The sequence below is a fragment of the Mobula hypostoma genome, chromosome 15 (assembly GCF_963921235.1).
Source record: "Mobula hypostoma chromosome 15, sMobHyp1.1, whole genome shotgun sequence".
In the NCBI taxonomy this organism is placed as follows: domain Eukaryota; kingdom Metazoa; phylum Chordata; class Chondrichthyes; order Myliobatiformes; family Myliobatidae; genus Mobula; species Mobula hypostoma.
In genome coordinates this window covers 59,621,148-59,648,321 of record NC_086111.1, presented here as the reverse complement: position 1 = coordinate 59,648,321, position 27,174 = coordinate 59,621,148, and the positions used below count along the sequence as shown (strand labels likewise).

The window sequence follows — 27,174 nt, the reverse complement described above, 5'->3', positions numbered from 1 at the left end:
ACTAAAATTAATATATATTAATTGGCCCTGTAATCAAACATTCAAGAAATTTATCTTTTAATTCTTTTACTTTCTTAAAAGTTGTATGTTTAGTTATAAGATACTGTCAGGACACTGGAGCAGGGATCCAATCATAGACCCAGTACCGTGCACACAGTGATATTAATTGAGTAACAAATCCCAAGGTGCAAACAAAGTCAGCATCAAAGTTTATGCAGAGATCAAAATATCCAGAGAAATTCACTGGCACAATCTGGCAACAAACAGGTGAAAACACAGGACTGAAATACACTGAGCAATAAACAGAGAGTCGGATGATTGGTGGAGCATAATAGATAGATATACTTTATTAATCCCGAGGGAAATTTGGTTTTGTTACAGCCGCACCAACCAAGAATAGAGTGTAAATATAGCAATACATAAACCACAAACAATCAAACAACAAAATGCAAACTATGCCAGATGGAAAATAAGTCCAGGACCAGTCTATTGGCTCAGGGTGTCTGACCCTCCATGGGAGGAGCTGCACGTTCGATGGCCACAGGTAGGAACGACCTCCCGTGCCACCAGGTGTTGTATCACGGTGGAATGTGGCCGAAGTCCGACAGTAAAAAGTTCAATATTCGGTCTACAAACACGTTCCTCGATCGTATTATGACCCGGATTGCACCATCCGTTGTTAACCAGATCAGTAAGCACCTAACTCCTTTATGCTTACCGCTCTCAGTGCACTTCCGGTCAGCTGGAACGGTATTACCCACGGATATCCTCTTCTCCATAAGTCTCTGTTGTCTCAACCCGGTCCTCTTTCCTCCACTTTGTGATCCCCCTCGGCACAAGGTAATAATCCCCCTCTAATGAGACACAAGGTAATAATGAGAAAGAGGTGAGAGATGGAGTACTCAGAAATACAGGGGCCCGAGTAGAGCAGGAGCGGGGTCAGGAGCACATGGGGCATGAAAACAAACAAGAGCACATGGTAATACAAAACCACAGATTGATGGCAAGGGGGAAACACAGAAATAGCAGTTCAACTGGAGGTACTGACAGATACATATTCAGCATCACTGCCCTTAACTGCTCATTTTCTTTAGTTGGGTCAGCCGTAAAGGTCAGTGTATAGGTGCTGTAGATGCCAATTTTGCTGGAACTGTAAGCACAAAGATTCCACACATTTTTAGTGTGGTCTGTGCTGTCTGCCATGATTGGAAATGTTTATAGCACCAGATATACTTGGAATTACCCAAAGTGCATTTCAGACTTAGTACCAACAGTGCCAAGTTTGACTTACATGATACACTTTATGTTGTGTTTTCTGGAATGAACAGTGCTGGCAGAAACCTTATCCCCAAATTAAGCTATACGAAGTGATGATCAATTATTCACAAATTATTGGTAATTAATTGGAAGGACAGAGAGTTGTGGGAAAATGGATCTGTTTGGTACTTGAACAATGTAAGAACTTCCACAGCTTTTTAGGTGGTGTGGCTGAAGTTAGGATTATATTTATGCCTAAATTTAGCCACACTTTGTTGTGGCCATGTAGGCTTATCAAGCTGTTTCACTAGGCCCGCATCAGGCTGGGGTACACAAAAAGAGGTCTTATGGAAAGGAGGAAGAGGGGAAATGTTCTGTAACCTGTGTGTTTAGAATTATTTTCTGTCCATTTCTGAGAAGCTTGGCCATTATTTTTTGGCGATGCCTCTACTCTCCCCTGCCTAAATGTGGAAATATTTTCACGTTAATTCCTCCTTTCTATTCACACATTTTTAAAAACTTTTCCTTAATGTTTTATATAAGTTTTATATAACACAGCCCAGCACATCACACACACCAATCTTCCGTCCTTGGACTCACTTTACACCGCACGCTGTTGGAGCAGTGCTGCCGGGATAATCAAGGACACGACCCACCCAGCCAACACACTTTTCGTCCCTCTTCCCTCCAGGAGAAGGTTCAGGAGCTTGAAGACTCCCGCCACTGCATAATGAGGGGCTGGGATCTAAATGAAAACCGAATGTTGAATGGCGCTGTAAACCATATTTAAAAGTCAGAAAAGGTCAACCACTCAGCAGTTCAGGCAGTATTCATCCAGAGAGAAACAGAGTTAACGCTCTCGGCCAACAAGTCGAATCTTCACTGATGCTCCCTGATCCGCCCTCCCAACCCTGGCAACTTCCGTCTTTACTTCAGACTTCCAGGGGATTTCTTGTGTTTCAGTCACTGTACCTCACCTCCGAAAGCCCCGAATGTTCGTACGATCCATTTGTGATACACAGGCGCACGGGAACAATTATTTGAAAACTCATCGAGGGCCGTTCCGACCTGTTGCCTGGGGTCATACTGTATATTCTCACCTATATAGGGTCTGTGTTTTCGCCTTTGGGTTGATTCCATCTCCACCGCCGATCCGTCAACGCTTTATCTCTAGACTGAAGCAGTATCGTCCTATCTCTATTCACTTCGAAAGTCTGCTAATATGATCTGCGCCACCTCCCCCTCCCGGCGCACATTGCATTGGGTTGGGTTGGCGTTGAGGGTGGCTGGGTGCCTCCTTTCTCTGTGCGTAACTGCGGATGTTAAAAGGCTTCGCTTTTGCGGCGGGCGAGGGGATGTTATGCCAGGCGGGCGCCACAGGAGGCGCTGTGGGCGAGGCCGCCGGGGGGGGGAGGGGTGCCGAGCTGTCAATCAGCCGGGGGGGCGGTGACGTGCGGGGCGCGGGAGGGATTGATAGGCGCGCCGCCGACACAATGATGAGCCCGAGCGCCGGCGAGTGGCTGCAGCGCCCCAGAATGAGCGCTCCGCTGTCGCTGAGCCGGGTCGCTCGGGCGGCGCTGAAGACGCTAAAGAAAGTGCCACCAGCGTGCTCCAGAGTAATGAGCAGCACGGCAGGATCTCAGGTAACGCGGGAGGAGGGAGAGAATGATATAAAATGTTCTTGTAAACTGGGCTGTCAATCACCCACTCATTGTCCCTCGGTGCAAGAAAGAAATGCTGCAATTCACTCAGAAAACAATAGAGGGGTTTAATAAAGAATATGTTTTACATTTATAGACGTTTAATTGATAATGGGACAAGAGATTGCTGCTGCTATAACCTGGTTCAAACATCGACTATCCGGATACCTCCACAGATGCTGCTAGACCCGTTGAGTTGCTCCAACAGTTTGATGCTTTATTTTTAAACACCAGGTCCAACTGTGTTGTTTTAAGCGGTAGTTCCAGGCGGTAGATAGGTTCCATTATTCCAGATATACGGAGTTAACGAATGATTGAGGAAATGCCAAAGTTAAGGCTGCAGTGCAAAATGCTAAAATTAAAATGTGATCATTTAAATATGGTCAGCATTGCCATTAATTCGTTCGCTGAAAAATACTGAAAGATGTGTGGGCTTCTTTTTGTTAGATAGCTTGTCGTGAATTCTTTGAGGCAGCAGCATTTCCTCATTTACTGTGAGGCTCACGGATATTTGTGCACTAATAACATGACACCTCTTTTGCTAACCATCTGGTCACTTGTCTAATAACTTAATGTTAACTTCTGACTATTCACATTGCTGCGAAGACTCGGGGTGACACAATATATAGGACATACAAGTTCTAATGTTCAGACCATTTCGTTCATGTTACATTTGCTAACGTTGCATCGCTCGACTAAACTGTCAGACAGAAGAGCTTATGGTCCGGTATTCTGATAGGAAAGTAAACAGCTTGTTTCTAGTCTTCCTTGATGATGTAATGGTTGCTGAAATCCTTAATACTGTGCTTCAAATCTGAGTCATTTCCCTATTTGTTTCATGTGTCTGAAGGCGATCATGGAGTCCATGTCAGCTCTCTGAGTGTTCCCATCAGTTTAATTCTCCCACTTATTTCCCTGCAACCTATACACTCACGTTGCCAACAAACTTACCCCTGTCCCTCCCACCTCACATCTTTTGCCCTAGTATGTGGGCAATTCACAGTGGCCAGTTGAACTACTAGCCCAGCTTTAGCATTGGGGAAGCAAATTCCAGAGGAACTTGTAAACTCCACACAGTCAGTACCCTCGGCGAGCAATTAAGCTGGAGAGGGTACTGTGTGGAAGAAATTGGTATATCTCTACTGTTTTCATTAGCCAGATGCAGCCCAAAGTGTGTCTTATCAAAAGAACTGCTTGGAATAACAGTTATTTTCTTTTCAAAGTAAATTTATTATCAAAGTACATGTGCAACATAGACAACTCTGGGATTTATTTTCTTGTGGGGATACTCAATAAATCCATAATGGAATCAATGAAAGCACATCTACTTGGGTGTTCAACCATTGTCCAAAAGGCAACAGACGGTGTAAACACAAAAAGAAAGAAATGATTATAATAATAAATAAGCAATAAATAAATATCAAAAGCATGAGATGAGTCCTTTAAAATGTGTCCATAGGGTATGGGAGCATTTCAATGTTTTAAGACTGCATGCAGTACTGAGTTGTGCATGATATGCCCAAAAATGATTTCCACGTAATATTACATTCATAAAATTTAGTAGAGAGAGTGCAACTGGCCTATAATTTTAAGATATTTACTTCAAATAAAATGTTACCAGGTCTGTGTTTAAAATGAGCACCTTTTTCGGAATAAAGTGATGCTGCTCTTTATAATTAACATTGGGATCTGCAATGCGATGACAACATGTATTTCAATATAGAAGCAACAAAATTGCTTAATTTTAATCTAATCTGCCTGGGATGACAATTAGATGAGCTTCCTGTTTTAAATCACAGCCTGTTGTACTTTCCTTTGAAAAGTTAAATTTCAAGTTAAATGGAACACTGATCTAATTGCAATGGTGTGGAACTGATGGGCTTAGATCAATCACAAACAAGAGAAAATCTGCGGATGCTGGAAATCCAAGCAACACAAACAAAATGCTGGAGGAACTCAGCAGGCCAGGCAGCACTGGTTCCGGCCCAAAACATCAACTACTCTTTTTTTTCCCCAATGAGGCTGCCTGGCCTGCTGAGTTCCTCCAGCATTTTGTGTGTGGGGCGTAGATCAAGGCTGTTTTTATGCCATGGACCCCTACCATTAACTAAGGGGTCTGCGGAGCCCAGGTTGGGAACCCTTGCTTGGATGATCTTTTTCAGAATTAGAATCAGGTTTAATGTCACTGGCATATGTCATGAAATCTGTTTTGTGGCAGCAGTATATTGCAATACTAAATAAAAAACTATAAATTACCGTAAGAAATGTATATATGTACAGTATGTGTGTGTATATGTGTGTGTGTATATATATATATATACACACACACACACACACACACACACACACACACACACACATACACACACACACACATATATATATATATATATATATATATATATATACACACACATACATACATACACATACATACACACATAGGTCAACCTTCACTAATCCAACTACCTGTAATCTGGTTCCTTTGATAATCCGGCACTGATTATGCTTAATGTGATCCTTCTGTAATTTGGCATTTTCACTAATCTGGCACTCCTCAGGTCCCAGTGGTGCCGGATTAGTTAGTCAGTCTATCTCTAATCTCTAATCTCTAATCCCCTTTTACCTTAGGCCATAAACTTATCAATCATGCCTAATGAGTTATTAACTTCAAACTTTCTGCATAATCACTCAAAGAGTTGAACTGCATGTGCATGTAACAAGAGCTGTATAACTCATCTCCTTCTACGCTAGACCACAAACTCATCAATCACCCTTTTTTGTGTGTGTGTGTGTGTATATAATATACACACACATATACACACACAAATTGTTAACAACTTCAGTTTTTTTCTTGCTATATCATTTTCCCTCCAGTGGTGTCTCCATTCCTTTCTCACTGGCTATATCAAAAACTGAGTTTTTCTCATTTTATCAGTTTTATTCTATCCATAAAACCTCTCATTGGTAACAAGTCTCTTATTTGTAAAACAACCTCTGAAGAGGGTTTTCACCTGAGCCCTGAGCCCCTAAGTAATGGAAACCAGCTGTCAAAACCCAGGCAACTAAACTGTAAATTCGTTTGTTATTGTCACATGTACGTACTGAGATACAGTGAAAATCTTTGCCATCCATGCAGATCATTTCATTACAACAGTGCATTGAAGTAGTACAAAGCTCAAAGTAAAATTTATTATCAAAGTACAAGTACATACCTGTCACCACATACATCCCTGAGACTCACTGTCCTGCAGGCATACTCAGTAAATCTATAGAACAGTTAACAGCAAACAGGATCAATGAAAGAGCAAGGGCATAGAGTACAACAAGCTGTTGAAATGCAACTGTAAGTAAATAGCGATAAATAACTAGAGCATGAAATAACAAGATAAAGAGATCTTGAAGTGAGATAATTGGTTGTGGGAACAGCTCAAAAGATGAGTATAATTATCCTCTTTTGTTCAAGAGCCTGATGGTTGAAGAGTAGTGACTGTTCTTGAAGTTGGTTGTGCAAGTCCTGAGGTTGCTTGATGGCAGCAGTGAGAAAAGAGCATGATCTGGGTGCTGAGGATCTTCGAAGGTGGATGTTACTTTCCTACGACAGTGTTTCATGCAGATGTGAACTCCGAGACCATTCATCTCGAAGTCCAGGGCTGATGCCACACACCCGCGGCCGGTTAAAGTTTCATGTAGGTGTGCTCGATGGTTGGAAGGGCTTTATCCGTGATGTACTGGGCCAAATCCACTGCCTTCTGTAGAATTTTCCACTCAAGGGCATTGATGTTCCCATACCAGGCCGTAATGCAGCCAGTCAGCACACTTTCCACCACACATCTATAGAAGTTTGCCAAGGTTTTTGATGATAGGCTGAACCTCCACAGACTATTAAGGAAGCAGAGGTGCTGTCATGCTTTTGTTGCAATTACATTTGTATGATGGTTCCAGGACTGGTCCTTTGAGATAGTGACACCCAGGAATTTAAAGTTACTGACCCTTTCCGCCTCTGATCCTGAGGTCTGGCTCATGGACCTCTGGTTTCCCTCTCCGGAAGTCTGCAATCAGCTCCTTGGTCTTGCTGACATTGAGTGAGAGGTTGCTGTCATTACACCGCTCAGCCAAGTTTTCAATCTCCCTCCTGTATGCGGATTCATCACCCTCTTTGATATAGCCCACCACAGTGGTGTCATCAGCAAACTTGTATGTGGTGTTGTAGCTGTACTTAGCCATTCAGTCATAGGTGTAAAGCGAGTAGAACAGGGGTCTAAGCTCGCATCCCTGAGGTGCTCCTGTGCTGATGGAGATTGTGGAAGAGATGTTTTTGCCAATCCAAACTGACTGGGGTCTACAAGTGAGGGAATCCAGGATCCAATTGCCCAAGGGGGTATTGAGGCCCAAGTCTTGGAGTTTACTGCTGAGTTTCAAGGACATGATGGTATTAAATGCTGAGCTGCAATCGATAAAGAGCATCCTGATGTATGCATCTTTGCTGTCCGGATATTCCAGAGAATTACAGAGTAAAGTACAAGTGATAATAGTACCAGGGAATTACAGAAGGTGCTACAGTTAGAGAGAAAGTACAGTGTAGGAGATAATAAGGTGTTTTATTCCTGTTTTATGGGACTGGTGGTCTGAAGCTAGTAGCGTTATTGCCTATTTGGTAACTCTTCAATATAGAATAAAGTTCTGAAAGGGCTGCAGAAGCAGAATGTTGGGGGATATGTTCGTAACTCATTGAAAGTGACAGGACAGAGCGAGAAAGAGGGAATGCTGCCGGTAAGGACTTAGTACGTTCTCCCGGTGACCACGTGGTTTCCTCCGGGTGTTCGGGTTTCCTCTCGCAGCCCACAGGTGTACTGGTTGGTAGGCTAATCGGTCACTGTAAAGTATCTTGTGATTAGGCTAGGGTTGAATCGGGGGATTGCTGGGTGGTGCGGCTCGAAGGGCGGGAAGGGCTTATTCCACACTGGCTCAGTAAATAAATAAGGCATGCTCAATTCTAGGCTGAATAAAGGCACAGAATATAAATATAGGAAAGTCAGGCTTTCCTGACGAAGGGTCTCAGCCTGAAACGTCAACTGTACCTCTTCCTATAGATGTTGCCTGGCCTGCTGCGTTCACCAGCAATTTTTATGTGTGTTGCTTTAAAAAAAAAGGTTCGGAATCATTTCTGGTTACCTGTCTTTATAGGAAGGGTGTGAAGGGTCCAGAGGGGAAAAAAAATCTAAGAATGAGATGGGAGATTAGAGTATCAAAGTCTGAGACTGTTTTCTTTGGGGAGTGGAAGGATAAGGGGTCTGGATAGAGTGGATAGTTGAGGCTGAACACAATGGTGCTGTGGGGGGGGGGGTTGGTGTTGGACTAGCGAACACGAATCAATTAAGGAGAGGGAAATTAAGAGTGCAATGAGGAAGAACCTTTTTTTTAACGTGGTGCATGGTGGGAACCTAGAATGCATTGCCTGCAGCTTAGACGGAGAGATCTGTTATGACCACCAGAAGGCAATTGCATGGTGAAGCAATGAAGAAAATGCCAGGAATTGAAATTAGTGAGTGGGACTGGTAGAGAGCTAGCACAGACACAATGGGCTGAATGGCCTAGTTCTCTGCTGCAGCTCTTATATGATTCTGTGAAAACTATTTCTCTGTGACTTCGAACTCTATTAGCCTACAGTCAATAGACAGTAGGCCATTCAGCCCTTTGAGCCAGCAGCACCATTCACTGTGATCATGACTGATCATCCACAATCAGTACCCTTTTCCTGCCTTCTCCACATATCCCTTCACTCTGTTATCTTTAAGAGCTCTATCTAACTCTTTCAGTCCATACAAAAAAATTGAGATACCCATAATTAGGAAGTAGAGAAAGGATTGCGAAGGATGAACTACTTGACACAGGTTAGAATCCTTGTCTAATTCGAATAATAGGGCTGTAAGTTTTCTGGAATTGGGAGCTAATGGCTGTATGGTGAGTACAGCAAGTCTTCTGGGCCTTGGCAAATGGTGGAATCCTCAGTGAGTTTTAATAACTGAGGAGGAATTGGAGGTAGGGTTGGTGAGGTGGGTGAGTTAGAGTCAGATCAGATTTGGAATGAGAGTTAAGGCCAAGATGAAGCAGGAGTGGAGAGATCCAGAATGTGAAAAAAGTTATAAAGTAAAACTAATTTTACATATTCTTAAACAATTAGGCACTTGAAGGAATGAGAGGGCACAATATAATTTGTTCCATTTCTGGATCCAACAAGCTGATAAATACATTAGCAATTATTCATGATGTTAAAGATGTATTTGTGTTCTAACCTCGAGACTACTTTCTCAGGAATTTAGTTTGTAAATGCCCAGTTGTAGAAAAAAATAACAGGAAGAGGAAGTGGGTGCAGGAGGCCGAGGCCACTTTGTAACTATAAGGTAAACAAAGGATGAGACTCAAAGGATGACAGGAAATTCTGTTCCTCTTGTTCAGAGAGTTTATGTAAACTCATCATCTTCATCAAGGTGGGGCATTAATAGTGATGGAATTGCAATTGGTTCATTATCCTCAAATGTATGGAAATACAGTGAAAAGCTTGTCTTGTATACTGTCCATACACATCAAATGATTACACAGTGGCATGTGGCCAAGTGGTTAGGGCGTTGGACCAGTGATTTGAAGGTCGTGGGTTCGAGTCCCTGCCAAGACAGAGCGTGTGTCCTTGAGCAAGGCACTTAACCACACAATGCTCCAGTCTACCCAGCTGAGAATGGGTACTGGCAAAAATGCTGGGGGTTAACTTCACGATAGATTGGCGTCCTATCCAGGGATGGGGGGGGGGTGGGGGTTGCTTCATGCCACAGAAACCGAAACCGGTATATGGCTCGTGAATCTTTAACCTTAAATCATTGCACAGTGTGTTGAGGTAGAACCAGGTAGAACAATCACAACGCAGAATAAAGTGTAAATGCAGTGCAGATAAAGAATAAGGTGCAAGAACATAATGAGGTAGATTGTGACTAAGGAATTGTTTAGTTGCCTTCTAATGGCAGGGTAGAAGCTATTCTTGAGCCTGGTGGAATATGCTTCCTGGCTTTTGCAAGTAGGGTGATGGCACTTTTAAAGTTGATAGGAAATGATTGTGGACTTTAGGAGGGTACAGATGAACCAGTCCCATCATGGTTCCTCTATAGAGAGAGTTAAGTGCACCAAGTTCCTGGGAGCTCACATCACCTGGTCCCTCAATATCACTTCCCTGAATAAGAAGGAGCAGAAGTGCCTCCACCTCCCAAGGGAACTGAGGCAAGCGAGGCTTTCCCTGCCACCTCATCCCACATCTTAACTGGATTTTACATTGAGCGCATCCTGACAAGTTGCTTCCCCACCTGGTATGGGAGCAGCAGAACATCGGACCAGAAGTCCCTACAAAGGACTGTGGGAACAGCTGAGGGGATCATAGGGGTCTCCCTACCATTCATCGGGGACATTTATCAGGAGCGCTGCATATGCAGGGCCCTTAATATTATCAAGGATCTCGCCCATCCATCCAGCATCCTCTTTGACTTTCTACCATCAGGCAGGGGACTCTGATGCATAAAAGCACGAATGATCAGGATTGGACACAGCTTCTTCCCTCAGGCCATTAGGCTTCTGACCTCCCTGCCACATCACATTCACAGTGTCATCAGATAATTTATACTTTATTATTTCTTTTTGTATTTCCACATTTTGTTATCTTCTGCACCTTGGCTCAATGCCCAAGTTGTGCGGTCTTTCATTGATTCTGTTAGGTTATTATTCTATAGATTTATTGAGTACGCCCACAAGAAAATGAATCTCGGGGTTGTGTATGGTGACATATATGTACTTTAACTCTTGTATTTGTTTTATTTTTCCCAGCAGAGAGTTTGCCAACTTGTAACTCTGTAATTGTGAAGAAAGCTGAAAATGGGTCCATTTTATATGAGAATGTTACTTTTATAAATAAAGTGGGTTAGCTGTGAATTTCTGCTTCTGTGCTGAATAATCCACACTTTTGTACCCTTCAAAGTGAATAAGTTGTAATATAAATGAACAAGAAATTGCTGGTTGAGACTATTGACAATCAGAAATTTTAAATCTGGAGATTTCTGTTTTAGGAGAAGTATCCAATTGTCTAAACCGCTAGACTTTATCTGATTACTAAATACAGTTTCATCTGTGCATGAAAATCGGTCTCTCTGATCATCTGCACACAAAATGAGAAGATAAATCTGTTCTGACTGGTGTGCCTGTTAAATGACAGCAAACTAACAGAAAAACATAATAGAGTGGCTCAAGTCAGATTGATTCATCTGCCTGATTGCACCCACCGCGAGGCATTCGTCTTAAAGTAAATCAGACCATTGTGCGTAATAGCATTGCTACTGATTCAATAGCAGAGATAATTTGATTTTTCAGCTGAAGTTATTTAACTATTTTGAGTGAAATAGCTTTCAATAAAAAAACACAACTAGATATTGTTTTGTTTCACAAAAACGTTTTCCATGGGTTGTATTGAACATATAGTGCTGTGTATTATAATTCTTATGGAATACTTCCATAAATGTGTAGTGGGGAGTGTATTGACTGGCTGCATCACAGCCTGATATGGCAAGACCAATGCTCTCGAATAGAAATACCTACAAAAGGTAGTGGATTTGGCCCAGTACGTCACAGGTAAAACTCTTTCAGCCATTCAGCACATCTACGTGAAACGCTGTCATAGGAAAGCAGCATCCATCATCAGAGATCCCCACCACCCAGACCATGCACTGTTCTCACTGCTGCCATCGGGCAGAAGGTACAAGAGCCTCAGGTCTCGTACCACCAGGTTCAAGAACAGCTACTACCCCTCAACCATCAGGCTCTTGAATAAAAGGGGATAACTACAGTCATCCATTGAGAAGTTCCCACAGCCAATGATCTCACTTTAGGGGCTCTTTATCTTGTTATTTCATATTCTCGCTATTTATTGCTATTTATTTATATTTGCATTTGCACAGCTTGTTGTCTTCTGCACTCTTGGTTGATCGTTCAATGTTTTTCTGAGCATGCTCACAAAAAAGAATCTCGGTTGTATACGGTTACACGTATGTACAGTATTTCAATGACAACATTTATTTTGGGCTTAGAATACTATGGACTGTGATGCTCACTGCAGCACATATACATGGGACCTACTGAGGGGAGAAATTAAGGGTGCGAACTAGTGAGTTATTGTTTCAGAGGTGCTAAATATTAAGGTTTGCAAGCAATTGAAGGGATATCACTGGGCTTTGAAAACAAATAGAACAGCTGGTTCTGGAAAGAGAGCACTAGTGTGTGCTAAAACCAGAATGAAATTGATGAGAGATTTGCGGTCTTCTTAGGCAGTTCCTCAGGTTCGAGAATAACTTGCTACTACTCTAGTTTTGTGGGTTACGAGATGGCTAATGAGGACAGTGTGGGAACCGCAAATTCTTCCACTGCCAGGGCAGGACATATAATTTCCCCCTTGTGTGTGGACTCGATGTTCTTTGTACCATTTGGAATGCTTCTTCTCCACCTTGACCAACCGTGGGCCGGAGATGAACGGGAACGAGTTTGGATGTTGCATTTCATTCGGGAGGCTTTCATCACATCCTTGAATCTTTTCCTTCATTCGCCTGGCAACCCCTCCTCCTCCGAGCTCAGAATAAAGCGTCTGTTTCGGGATGCTGGAACAAAGGCACCTGCTCTTCAAGAGCTTGTAGCACATTAGGTAGTGCTCTGGCCAAGGGCTCCATATGGGATGAGCTGATGTTGGCAAAGGGGAAGAAGGATGAAGGACCTGTTTATGTGCAACATAACTTGATTCTAAATCCAGGCTCCTGACAAAAGAGCAGATTTGCATGACATTAAGAATATGACAGTAATCCTTACAACCACAATTGCTTGTTGAAGTTTAAATGCTATTAGTAAATTTCATCATTTTTTAACTTTTATGCTAGTTTGGATAATTGAATTCATTTTCTCACTTGTGAATTGTATTTACGTTTTTCCAGGGTTGGAAGTGTCACATACAGGTGGTTTAGAAAAATCCAGCATTCTGTGTGGCATACTTTGTACCAGGAGTGAACATGTGTGAGCACTCAATAATAAGCAAATGCTTTGAAAGGCTGGTCAAGGGTTACATCTGCAGCTTGCTACCAGCCAAATTAGACCCCTTATGATTCGCCTACCGACACAACTAACGTCGCAATGGCCACTGTTCTCCTTACTGTCCTTACACATCTGGAGAAGAAGGATGCTTATGTGAGAATGCTGCTGTTGGACTGCTGTTCAACATGCGACACCATAATTCCATCCAGGCTTGACAGGAAGCTCAGAGACCTCTGCCTTGTGCAGCTGGATCCTGGACTGTCAGATCGTCGGCAGGTGGTAAGAGTGGGCTCCCTCACCTTTGCCCCTCTAACCCTCAATACAGGTGCCCCTCAGGGCTGTGTACTAAATCCTCTCCTTTACTGCCTGTATACCCATAATTGTGTTGCCACCCACAGCTCTAATCTGCTAATTAAATTTGCCAACAACACTACATTGATTGGCCTAATTCTCAAACAATAATGAGGTGGCCTACAGGGAAGAAGTCATCTCTCTAACACAGCAGTGTCAATAAACAACCTCTCCCTCGATGTCCCAAAAACAGAGCTGCTGGTTGTGGATTACAGGAGGAATGGAGACGGGCTAACCCTTATTGACATCAATGGATCTGGGGTTGAGAGAGTAAACAGCTTCAAGTTCCTCAGCATCCACATCACCGAGGACCTCACGTGGTCTGTTGTGCCTTTTTCACTAGCTATGTGCTGAAAAAGGCACAACAGCTCCTCTTTCACCTCAGACAGTTGAGGAAGTTTGGTATGGGCCCCCAAATCCTAAGAACTTTCTACAGGGGCACAACTGAGAGCATCTTGACTGGCTGCATCACTGCCTGGTATGGGAACTGTACTTCCCTCAGTCGCAGGACTCTGCAGAGAGTGGTGCGGACAGCCCAACGCATCTGTAGTTGTGAACTTCCCATGACTGAGGACATTTAAAAGGGTCCGATGAATCATTGGGGACCCGAGTCACCCCAACCACAATCTACTCCAGTTGCTACCATCCAGGAAACGGTACCATAGCATACAAGCCAGGACCAGCAGGCTCCGGGACAGCTTCTTCCACCAGGCCATCAGACTGAGTAACTCACGCTAATTTGAGTGTATTTGTACATTTCATTGACTATTCTATTTATTATAAATTACTATGAATGCACATTGCACGTTTAGATGGAGACGTAACATAAAGATTTTTACTCAAGTATGTGAAGGATGTAAGAAATAAAGTCAATTCAATATTAAGTTTGATACCAGTTCTATCATATCATCAATATTGCCAATTTAACCTAATTGAGTTGATTATTTTGGCCACTTTGTTAGCATTCCCTCCCATTCCATCCCAGCTTACTTTCATATCTACATTGTCCTTAGCCAGGATAACCCTTTCAATTTGTTTGGTCAACCATATATTTGATCATTTATTTATTGAGATACAGCATGGAGTGACCTTTTGAGCCATGCCACCCAGCACCCCACTGATTTAACCCCAGCTCAATCACGGGACAATTTACAATGACGAATTAATCTACATCTTTGGACTGTGGGAGGAAAGCTATGTAGTCACAAGGAGAACATACGAACTCCTTACAAGCAGTGGGGGGAATTGAACTTGGGTCGCCTGTACTGGAAAGCAAAGTGCTAACCACTAGGCTACCGTGCTGCCCCACATCTAATATCTGCTGATAACTCATTTTTGCTGGAGGAATATGTGATTCTCCAAAGAGGCATACTACAATATTACATAATAAGTATAGGAATTTTAATTTTGTGGATGAACTAGTCATGTGAAGGTGTTATACATTACTGAAGCATTTGAGATATTGTTTCAAAATGTATTATTAAACCCTTAAGCATATACATCCATTTAAAAAGTTTCATATGATTATTTCCAAATGCTTAAGGCTAACCCAGTTCCACTTTTAATGGTCTGGTAGTAACTGAGATACCTCATCTCATTTATAAAAACTATATAGATCATGGATGATCTGTTTGTAATTAGAATTTGTTTTTAGTTTTCCTGTTGGACATCCCAAGACATTGTTGAAGACTTTCGTAACTTTTCATGTGCTCCATTTTCTAGCCCACCTTTGGCCTCCTTGTTGACATTGATGGAGTGTTGGTGAGAGGAAAAACACCCATACCGGCCGCCAGGGAAGCTTTCAAGAAGATAGTGAATCCCAAGGGGGAGTTTTTAATACCTGTTGTATTTGTCACAAATTCAGGAAATTGTGTCCGGCAAACAAAAGCTGACCAGCTAACTAGAGTATTGGGAGTGAAAGTAAGTACCTCGGATTGGTGCACTTTAAAGGTGTTGAAATGTGTGGGTCTTGTGGATTTAACCAATCGGGTTAGGACTTGTCGCCTTTACAGTGATGTTCATGTTTCCTGTAAATAAAAACGCTACCGTTCACTGGTCGCTAATAGTCCCCTCTTTCCATTATTAAACTTGGCTTTTGCCTTGTGTTTGTTCTAAAGTCATTTGATTTAGTTAGTCTCCATAATTTCACCCTTTGGCTCCAGGGATCATGTTCCTATTGTTGCTACTTATTACGACCAGAGTTCAAATGTTTTGGTGAACATAGTAGTTCTTACATGTAGTCTTCAAGTATACATAGCATTGGTGGCACATGGAAGTTGGTAAGGGAAACACTATATACAATTCCTATTTAAGTGCACATGTGATGTGTTTTTACACAGTTACCTGTTTTTGTTAATTGGGGGGGGGAAGATCTTGGGGAACAAAGTGGATAACTCCTTCATTTGGTCAATGGGTTTGGTCTTACATATATGAGCAATCTCTTTGCTGCTAGATCATAGTTGTACAGTGCTATAGCACAGAAATAGGCCTTTCAGCCCATCTAGTCTGTGCCAGCCTGGCCTTCTGCCTGGTACGTCAAGTCAAGTTTATTGTCATGTAAATATATACGTGTATACTGTCAAACAAGACAATGTTTCTCTCGACCAGGAGCACAGTAGTACATGTAACACACAATAACTTATGAAAGTGAGGATAAAATGAATTACACATAAATAAACAAAGTACATAAATATTGTAAGGAAAAGAACTGATTAATTGGTGACACTTCAAATGCGATGCGGCAGGGAGTTCAGAAGCCTAATGGCCAGGAGGAAGAAACTGTTTCTCATCCTGACCATACTTGTTTTTATGCATTGGAGTCTCCTGTCTGATGGTAGAAAGTCAAAGAGGATGCTGGATGGATGGGTGGGATCCCTGATAATGCTAAGGGCCCTGTGTATGCAGCACTCCTGATAACTATCTCGGCTGGATGGTAGGCAGACCCCTGCGATCCTCTCAGCTGTTCTCACAGACCTTTGTAGGGACTTCCAGTCGAATGCTTGGCTGTTCCCGTACCAGCGTTGCAGCTTGTCAGGGTGCTCCCAATGGTGCTCCTATAAAATTCAGTTAAGATTCAATTAAGTTCACGTTAAATGAATTAATCTCAAACTCCACTCAGCTGTTTTTGCTACCGCATGTGACTAACACACAAGTGGAGGATTGGTGACCATTCAAGGGCATAGAGAGGCTGATCGAACATGAAGTCACATTATATGCTGTTGAATATCCAGCAGGTTAATGAGCTGTGGGGAAGCACAAACTGGGAGCCCAGTATTCTGATCTGATGAACGAAGTGTGGTGATGAAAAGTTGAAGATAAATTCTGGGACAGAGGCATCTAATTTGGCAAATATTTTATAGAATTTGTAACTTTCTTGTCAGCTAATGGTCAAAGTTTTGACTTGGGATTGGTTGAAAGTGATGCCTCGAGGACACTCCTTGAGGTATTGTAAAATGTATGGACCTGCTCTTAAGTTGTGGCTGGTAGCATAATGGAAATAGATTTGGGAAGCCAATTTTGCAAGTTTTGCTTTAGGCACAAATAGGGTGACATGATCTACCTTTTCAAAAAGCATCGTACAGATGGGAAGGTGATGGATGCAGGCTAGTCTAAAAAAAACACACTCAGATATCAAGCAAATGAGATTGAACAAGGCAGATTGGAATATTGTTTTTGATTTGAGATGGCAATAAATGTAGTCCTGATTTTCATAGTCATAGAGTTATAGGAAGGACACTTGACACTGATTTTGGAAGGAGTGTATTTTATGGGTGAAAGTCATCAGAAAAACAAACCTGCTGTTAAGGTCTGAATCCTTTAATTTGATAGAAATATGCCAATGATAGCAGTTGCATTTAGCATACAAGGGACTGCACCTATATTTCCGTCCTTTAATGAGATTCCCTCACCAACTCCAACCTCAGCCTTGCTACTCTAGTCCACCACCTTTGGCGGCTGGAGTAGGTTTTAATTTTCTGATTTCGTGTATAATATTTCACACACTCTCATGTACACATTCTGGTACCTTGGTCCTCCTGTTAGACAGCTTTTTGTTTTCTTTTTTAAAATTTCTAGTTACCGGCTGGTGGCGCAGTGATGTCAGCGCCGGACTCCGGAGCGAAGGTTCCTGAGTTCGAACCCAGTCGGGCTGCTCCCGGGCACGCTTTCCATCCCTGTCGGGTTGAGTGTCTGGCTCGCAACTCGGCCTCGTAAAAAAAAAACTGCACTGTGAGAAGGACGTGAGGCACCACTCACAGAATCTTTCCTCCAAGACAGCCACTTGAAAAGTGGTCGCCGAGGCTCTGGCAGAGTATGGCACACAAAAAAACGTTACTTATCAACCCCTCTTCATTTTTTTTTAAACTTAGCTTGAATAAATTTAGTCCAACCATTGAGACTGCAAATGTCGGTGTCCATGGTGAGGAATAGGGGTCGGTGTGCTGGTTCGAGTTGGATTAGAGTTCAGTAGCTAAAGTGTTAGTGAGCCACAGAGCACCAGAGAGAATTATTAGTTATTTAGCCCAAAATCTAATTTCTATTTATGGTATGTGGTAAATAGAGCATAAAGTCATTGCTTAATCAGCATAATACATACAGAATATGCAATGTCATGTTGTATTGTGTGTACTTATTGGGTAAATGAAGGTTGAATATTGTGTGGAGTAATATTAATAAAAGAGATGTGACTAATTTGTAGTGCATTTTTAGTGTCTTATTTGTACTTCCAAGATAAATACTAGAAAATGTAGCTGATCTTTACAGCTTGGTTTTAAAACAATTAAAAATAGTATTGCTGTTTTGCATGCACTTAATTTGTTCACTTTATTTCAGCAGATTGCTGCTAGCAACCTATAGGTTACACTTGGATCTTCACAAGTATGACTTTTTTTTTGCTCTCAGGAAAGCCACAGGATTCACGTGCACATCCTCGGAATGGAAAAAAAAAGTATTTCCTCTGAAGCAGTTTAACTGGAGGGTTTCGACCTCTTACAGAGTCAGTACTTCTACAGGGGTGGCATGGTTACGGAGTGGTTAGCACAACACTTTTCAGTACCAGCTACCGGCGTTCAATTCTCGCCGCTGTCTGTAAGGAGTTTGGACGCTCTCCCCGTGACCACATGGGTTTTCTCCGGGTGCTCCGGTTTCCTATCACAGTCCGGTCCAAGAAAGTACCGGTTAGGAGGTTAATTGGTCATTGTAAATTGTCACCGATTAGTCTGGGATTAAATTGGGAGATTGCTGGGTGGAGTGGAAGGGCCGAGTCCACACTGTATGTCAATAAATGAATAGATAGACAACACAGAGCTACAGTGGGACTGGAGTTCTGAAAATTGGGTGAGCTTTTTTTTTTGAAGACTAGAGAGAGGCTTGAAATACAGTGATGGGCAACTCTGGGAGGAGAGGAATTGGTGGAATAGCCTGTTGGTGTTTAGCAGCAATCTGGAAAAAAAAAGTTTTTTTTTGCTTGCTAAACCACTCCAGTTCTGTTTTGAGAATGGATGCACAAAGCTAAACTTCCAATGGTAATCGCTTTAAAGGAATAACACCATTTGTGATGGCACAAACTGACGGTATACCATCTTTAGTGAAGACTGAATCTGCAGAGCTATGGGAGAGAAGGACTAGCTGGATTATTCTGTATTGAGCTAGTACTGAATTGATGAGCTGAATGGCCATCTTCATTCTGTAACGATATTATTTCTGTGATTCCATGTCACCCTTGCAGCAAAACTACTCGAATATTATATCCACCCAGTGAGTGTGTGTTTGTTCTTTCAGAAAGTGTTGGGAGAACAGTAAATTATCCTTTCTCTTTACTACGTTCACATGATGTTTTACTCTGGGACAAGTCATTTACAGAGTTGGCCCTCATCTTATTTCAGCTTTACAATCCAAATGTGAAAATTTGAAGTAAGAAGTGTTAAGAGGACCAGCGACCTACAATGTTTGATACTCATCGTGTTGGAGAGACAGAAGTTACTAGGCATCTAAGAACTTAACATTTTGTCCCTATGACAGAGTAAGCAATCCAAGCTGGTAGGAAATAAAAGGTATAAAAGGGGAAGCGTAGGAAGATTTATCAGTGGAGATGAAAACCTGTTGGGAGTCTTCTGACAGTGTGTGCATGTATATTGCAAACATTCCTTGCCCAGTGACCGGTCAATTGTAAAAATAAAACAAACTCGCTGATCAGAAAGACACCAGGCCTTTGCAATCTGTGACTGTCCTCAGTGCAGCGTCTATCGGCAAAATTTTTATGCCAATCCTACTACCACCGCCATTCAACTGTTAGGCTAGTGTGAAATAGGTGGCTTGCAGGGTGGCCTGTTCCACATCGTTTCCAGAAAGAAACAAACAAATCCCTAGACATCTGTGCCGGGTGTTACAGAGCTGATAGTAGTAGGACCCACATTGGATATTGTTACCTCAGTTGTAATGTAAAAAGAATCAGAATCAGGTTTAATATCACCGGCATATGTCGGCAGCAGTACAATGAAGTACCTGATAAATAAATACAGAGAAAAGAACTGAATTACATTAAGTATATATGTCCATTAAATAGTTAAGTTAAAATAAGTGGTGTAAAACAAAAAACAGAAATAAAAATTGTAGTGAGGTAGGGTTCATGGGTTCAATTTAGCATTTGGATGGCAGAGGGGGAAAAAGCTATTCCTGAATCGCTGGGTGTGTGCCTTGAGTTTCTGTACCTCCTCCCTGATGATATTGGTGTGATGAAGGCATGCCCTGGGTGGTCCTTGATGATGGACGCTGCCTTCCTAAGACGCCGCTCCTTGAAGTTAACCCGGATACGATGGCGGCTAGTGCTCATAATGGAGCTGACTAATGTTACAACTCTCTGAAACTTCCTTTGACTTTGTACAGCGATCCAGCCAGTCAGAGTTGTATACGGGATTTATCGTCCAAGTATAAGGAAGAGGAAGATTGTTTTGATTCACATGTTAAATAGCAATATGTAGATATTAATTTATTAGCTTATGAAACAATTTAAATACATTGCTTAGAATTAACGTTAAATTAGAATGTAATTATTTTTGTTTCAAAACATGTTAGTAAACTGGCTGCCTGATTTTTATCGAAAATCTCTGCACTAATCACATAGTCACGGTTTTGTTATTTTAGTCTAATCAGAGCAATCCCGCATACAGTATAGGGAACAGACAGTACAGAATTTCTGATCCAATGAAGGGCAGTTAAAGAAGGATCTTAGCCCGAAATGTTGCCTGTTTACTCTTTTCCATAGCTGCTGCCTGGCCTGCTGAATTCCTGCAGCGTTTTGTGTGTGATGCTTTGGATCTCCAGTATTGCCCACTTTCTAGTGTTTAAGGAACTCCATTGGTTTAACTGGGACGGATAAGGTGAAGGCAATCTCCTTCAGGGGAACCTTCAGTATAGATACTTTAACTAGGCTAAGCCCAACTCTTAATGGAGACCTAACCAAAAGTGAACTCGTACCAATTCGCAAATTAGTTTGTAGAATGAAAAAGTTTGAGAGTTAATAATATTCTACTGCACAAAAGAAATTCATGCATATTGTAGGGCATGGGGCCAATAAAGGGAATGTAGCTCGTTTAAAGATTTTGATACTCTTTCATTGTTGTGAGAGAAGGAAGTTAATTTGAATGAGCTAATTTGCAAAATTTAAGATTTTGCTGTAAGATACTCATTAATTTTATTTTGTATATATCTTGCAGATTTCCCAGGACCAGGTTATGATGTCTCACAGTCCACTCCAGATGTTTAAACGCTACCATGACAAGAGTGTTCTGGTGTCTGGGCAGGGGCCAGTCATGGACATCGCTAAAAGGTATCCTTTTTGAGAAAATTGCCAGAATCATTGCAGCAAGTATTTTTATTTTGTGTGTGTGTCTTTTAGTCTATGAACTCTGAACATCTACAAAGAGCATCTTGAAAGTGTGTGGGGAGCAGAGCTTTACATATTCGATTCAGTTCTGATATTTTAACATTTTTGAAGATATAGCTACTTGGGGGTATAAAAAGGAATCACTACTGTGTTTTATCAAAGGGCACTTAATAAGGTGCTATACAAAGGGTTGTTACACAAAACCAGGGCTAATGGGGTTGGAGTGTTGCAAGAACTAAGAATTGGTTTGCAGACAGGAAACGGAAAAGGAATCAAGTGATCATTTTTATCCTGGCAGGTGGTTACATGGGATGACAACTGGCCCTTAGCTAGTCTACATTCTTGTTCAATGATGCATTACACTGTCCTTTCCTATCTTTTTGTAGATACAAAGCTGTTAGGAAAGGTGAGCATGAGGCAGGTACAGGATCTACAAAATAATCCAGAATCGGAATCTGGTTCATTATCACTGACTTAATCATGAAATGTATTGTTTTGTGGCAGCAGTACAACACAGGCGTAAGAAATAAGTTACAATTAAGACAATTAAATAGTGCAAAACAGGAATGAATAGTGAGGGAATAAATCATAAAGACGAGATTCTGCAGAGCTGGAAATCCAAAGCAACACGTACAGCAGGTCAGGTAGCATCTATGGAAATGATTAAACTGTTGGCGTTTTGGACTGAGACCTTGCTTTAAGACTGGAAAGGGAGGGGCAAAACATCAGAATAAAAACGTTGGGGGTGAGGGAGGAGGATAGCTGGAAGGTGATAGGTGAAGCCAGGTGGGCAGGAAAGGGAAAGGACTGGGGAGGAATGAATCTGGTGAGGTAGTGTTCGTGGGTGCATAGATCGTAAAGAAATCTGATGGCAGAGGATATGATGCTGTTCGTAAAACACTGAGCATCGGTCTTCAGTCTTCCTGATGGTAGTAATGAGAAGAGGGTATGTCCTTGATGCTGAGGGTCCTTACTGATGCCACCTTGAGGCACCATATTTTTTTTGGGAAGGCTTGTGCCCATGATGTAGCTGGCTGCATCTACAACATTCTGAATCCTTTTACGATCCTGTGCATTGGTGCTTCCATGTCGGACTGTGATGCATCCAGTCACAATGCTCTGTAGGATTCTTTGACAGACCAAATCTCTTCAAACTCCGAATAAAGTATAGCTGAAGTACACAGAAGCTTTGGCGTAACAGTAGTAGGAATACACTGCCAATCAACCACTTGCCCATTGGCCCCAGCAGAAGAATCCTCCCTGGCACCTCCAAACACACTCATCCAGAGTTTTAGCAAGGCTGCCTAGGTTTCGAGACACGGCCCAAGATATACTGGCCTTCAAAACTACAGGAAAACACCTCAGCCCTGTGAAAGTTAGCATATAAATGCAAGAACATCGCTAAAACGTTTGAGGTGGTAAACCTGGAAGAGTTGCAATAAAACTTCCTTGTGAGCAGAACTATTTGGAAACTTGCCTCTTATTAGCTTCTCTATGTGAGTTTCTGCAATTTACCTCAAAAGTGCTGATGGAGTGTTAGGATCAGTAACTTCTCCGCTCAGTGGGTGAGCTCCTTCAGTTATTTACTGACACTAGCAAACACATTGCTTTTCTCAGAGAAACATTATCCCAGTTATCCCAACAAAGGTTACAGACTGACCTTTTCTCAGACTACTTCTGTTTTTTTTAAAAAAGTTGCAGGAATTTGATATGATTTTGAAACAATGTGTGGGAATATATTATTCTATTGCTAACTAAGAAAATGGTAAGAGAATGTTGACAAATTTCTCTTTTGCACATAAAAGTTTTTTAGAACTTCAAATGCTTTATTTGGTGGTCATTGAGGCAAAAGTTGTAATTCAAATGACAAGCATATAAATGAATAAGATGAAAATTACTGATGTAGATTGAGAAACACAATGCTTTCTGGTACCGACGACCCGGGTTCAATTCCTGACGCTGCCCGTAAGGAGTTTGTACGTTCTCCCTGTGACTGCGTGTGTTTCCTCTGGGTGCTCCAGTACCTCCCACAGTCCAAAGATGTACTGGTTGGTAGGTTAATTGGCCATTGTAAATTGTCCCGTGATTAGGCTAGGGTTAAATCGGGGGTGGGGGGTGGGTTGGGGGGGGAAGAGGTCGCTAGGCGGTGCAGCTCAAAGAGCCAGAGGGATCTATGCTGTGTGGTATCTCAATAAGAAAATGGAAGCTTCAGTCTGAGCACAGCTATTGTGAACGTGACAACTTCACAGAATGATATCATCTCCATTCTCTTTCAAAGGCAAATCCCAAAATAATAAGGACATTTCCCAGCTGAATAACATTTTCTGTTTTTTTTTTAAATGTGGTATTCTCTTTGTGTGCAGTCTGTGCATTTTAAAAGTATTTTGAAACTTGTCAGCAACATCTGAGCCTGACAAGTGTTGAGTACTGAGATTGCTTAATGCACAGATAGTAATCCTGGTCCGCAGTATGTGTGATGTACATGCACAAAGCTGCTAGACATGCAGTATACATGGTGTCAATCTGCATTTAACACATGGTTGATACCAGCTGCATAATGTTTCTTCCTGCCAGCAAAACCCATGAACCGGTTCGGCATCCAACACTGGAAATAGCCCTGACCAGAGATTTACTACCTGCTCTAGTCACAGCACCAATTCCCACCTGAGGCACTTCACAGGAACCCAAGGCCTTGATCCTTAATGTTCCGTTTTGTCTTCTCATCTGGAGTGATCATGCTCATATTGGTCTTGTTTCACTGATGTGGCTATGACTCCATAGATACCCTCTGACCATTTGCCCACCAGTCTTTGCCACAACAACCTCGGATTTTCATCTGACTCCTTTCTCCCTCCAACTAACATAAACTGTTATTTTTTTTTCGACTAGCACTGCTGCACCACAGGAAAAAGTGGAGGGAAGAAAAGATTTTTATAGCCTCTGTGAATTTTGAGAATAACTAAGGCTTTTAACTTTAGTTCTCAATCATTGCTGTATATAGGCACCTTTTACTTTGGACATACAAAGTGACTTTGGTCTTGGGGTTAAAACATTTCAAGGTTCTTAATGGGAATTTATTAAGCCAGGTGTGACACTGAGGCACGCAATATTTAAATTGTTGGGAGAGGTTCAAAAGAAAATTAGAGAAATTTAGGAAGCAACTACAAAGCTCAAGACATAGCCAACAGGTTTGTAGCAATGGAAGTCTGCAAGAGGCCAAAATTGGAGGTGGACAGAGATCCTGGGGAATTTCTGAGAGTCAATGGAAATCTGCTTGTAAAACCTTTATTACAGTTATGGTGTTGTACACTTTCTCACCAGGCTGTACCCAGCTCTAGTCACCACAACTGGTACTCTTCACCACCACCTGAACAATCCACTGACATTTCACGGTTCTTCCTTTTAAAAAGTTTTATTTTGGAGATTCATGATTTAATATTGAAGTTTTTCTATCCAAGTCACTCAGATCACAACAGTTATTTAAAAAGTGTCACTTAGATGACATTCCCTCCCCCTTCCTACTTCTGGCACTCTGGGGAAAGTTCACTGTTAGCTATTTGCATTTTATTCTAACTAAAATTATGATTCTTAACTCCCAGACCAGTATTGGTTTTACTCGTGTTATTACCATAGAAATGTTGCGTGAGGCATTTCCCTTACTGGATATGATGGATCATGATAGAAAGCCTAAATTGTCGGTAAGTGTTGGTTTTACTTAAGCTTGTTAGTTTCAGTTACTGATGATTGCTCCAAATGGACACTTTTTTTAAACGTTGAAGATGTAATTTTTTTTCTTAATTATTCTGAGTTTCTTTGTGTGAACGTGTGGCAAATTTATTGCACATTCCTCTTACTAATTAGATTTACGCCTATTTGCCAAGGTTAGCAAATGATCACATTGTTAGCAAAGTTATTAAATTATTGGTAGTTACAAAACAAAATTATAGAATTCTAATATTTGTTATTACTTAAATGTTTAATGTTTCTGCAGCTACTAAGCCACTTGCTAACCAGTGGAACCTATGGAAAAGTTCAGCAGCCTCTATTGCATTGATCATTGTAAGCTTTTCTGACACTGCAGTGTGCTAAGCTACCTGTATTGCGTGAAAGTTCTCTTTTCACAAAACAGCTTGGAGCCTTTCATAGCAGTGTCTGTATTTTATACACTCAATGGTCACTTTGTTAGGTACAGGAGGCATAAACTGGCCACAGAGTGTGTGTTTGACGTCTTTTGCTCCTGTAGCCCATCCATTTCAAGGTTTGATATGTAGTGCATTTAGAGATGACCTTCTGCACACTATTGTTGTAACCATGGTTATTTGAGTTACCATCAGCTTGAACCAGTCTGGCCATTTCTCCTCTGACCCCTCTCATTAAAAGGCATTTTCACCCACAGAACTGCTGCTCACAGGATGCCTTTTGTTTCTCACACCATTCTCCCCAACTCTAGATACTACTGTGCGTGAAAGTCCCAGGCGATCAGCAGTTTCTGAGATACTCAAACCACCGCATCTGGCACCAACAATCATCCTATGGTCAAAATCACTTGGATCACATTTTTTTCTTACCACTCTAATGTTTAGTTTGAACAACAAATGAACCTCTTGACCATGCTTGCATGCTTTTATGCATTGAGTTTCTGCCACATGATTGGCTAGTCAGCTACTTGCATTAACGAGCTGATGTACCTGTATACCTAATAAAGTGCCCACTGAGTGTAATTGCAATGTTACTGTAACACCTTCAAAGGAAGATGGAATAATGGAGTGGCCTAAAAATTCAGCACAAACACATTAAAGTAGCATTCCCTTCAGTAATAGTGTTCACCCAGATCACATTGAAGTAAAACCCATGTAACATTAGGTTGGAGCAACCAGTATAGATGCAAAGCCAGCGTTGTATCATGTAATGGGCCATAAGTTAACTCCCCATTAAGTTCTTAATTGTATTGCTAAAAACAAAATCTTATTAATATTCCTATAACATTGATTTAATTTGCTACAACAATGTATTTTTATGTGCTAATGCTGATTTCGAACTCTTTTTTTAAAAAAAAGTAAAATTGAACAAAAAGATGTATTCCATCCTTTGGCAAATGCAAACACCGATCTCCATGCATTAGCACTTAGAGATGCACTGCTTGGCAGCGACACCCATAATGGGTGCCATGGTATTCCACTTCTGCCTCCTTGTGTCCTCACCTACCACGGAGGCAACCATTCACAATCCCGTCATGATCTCTCGAGCAGCACACCTGCCTATGCCCTGCAGCCAGCTCCTTCAGTTCATCCTGAGTGGCAGTCTGAGGCCGGACATTTTAAGGCAGGGGCTTTCCAGGGGTCATCAACAGTATTGTGCTGAGTTAATGGAAAATGGAGTAGCCTTCCACTAGACCAGGGGTTCCCAACCTGGGGTCTGCAGACTGCTTAGCTAATGGTAGGGATCCATGGCATAAAAGAGTTGGGAATCCCTCAGCTGATAGACAACAGCTGCAAGGTCACACTGCAATGCAATCTGAGGACTTTGAAACCCACATATGAGGTAGTGATACATGAAAGGCATCATGGTATCAATGTACACCCTAGAGTGTAAATCTCAACGACAGAGATGCTTCTCTCCCTGATGGGCTAAATGCCTTTTACACTCAGTTAGATGTACGGAATGATGTGCCGGTGAGGAAGGGCCCCCCCCTCGCTATCCCCCCTTCCCCGTTCTCCCGAGGAGCAGGCATTCTTGTCTGGCCACAGCTGATGTGAGGAAGACTCTAACCAGAGTCAACCCACAAAAGGCTGCGGGGCCTAATAATGTACCTGTTTGGGTGCTGAGAGATTGTGCAGCCCAGATAACAGAGATTCTAACAGACATCTCTCTGGAATA

The 27,174-nt window shown here is 41.9% G+C and overlaps 1 protein-coding gene across 2 annotated transcripts in view; it reads left to right on the top strand.

Annotated features, from left to right (window-relative positions):
• Window positions 1-2,725: 2,725 nt before the first annotated feature.
• The window catches only part of zgc:77375 (uncharacterized protein LOC402927 homolog), a 39,495-nt gene continuing 15,046 nt past the window's right edge, over window positions 2,726-27,174 (top strand). Inside the window, exons 1-4 of one of the 2 annotated variants that reach the window (XM_063068412.1) lie at window positions 2,726-2,900; window positions 15,138-15,335; window positions 21,128-21,240; window positions 24,902-24,995. In XM_063068412.1, coding sequence (XP_062924482.1) covers window positions 2,751-2,900; window positions 15,138-15,335; window positions 21,128-21,240; window positions 24,902-24,995 — 555 coding nt within the window. In that variant the 5' untranslated portion in view covers window positions 2,726-2,750. The remainder of the gene's footprint in view (window positions 2,901-15,137; window positions 15,336-21,127; window positions 21,241-24,901; window positions 24,996-27,174) is intronic. The other variant, XM_063068413.1, reaches the window with a different exon arrangement.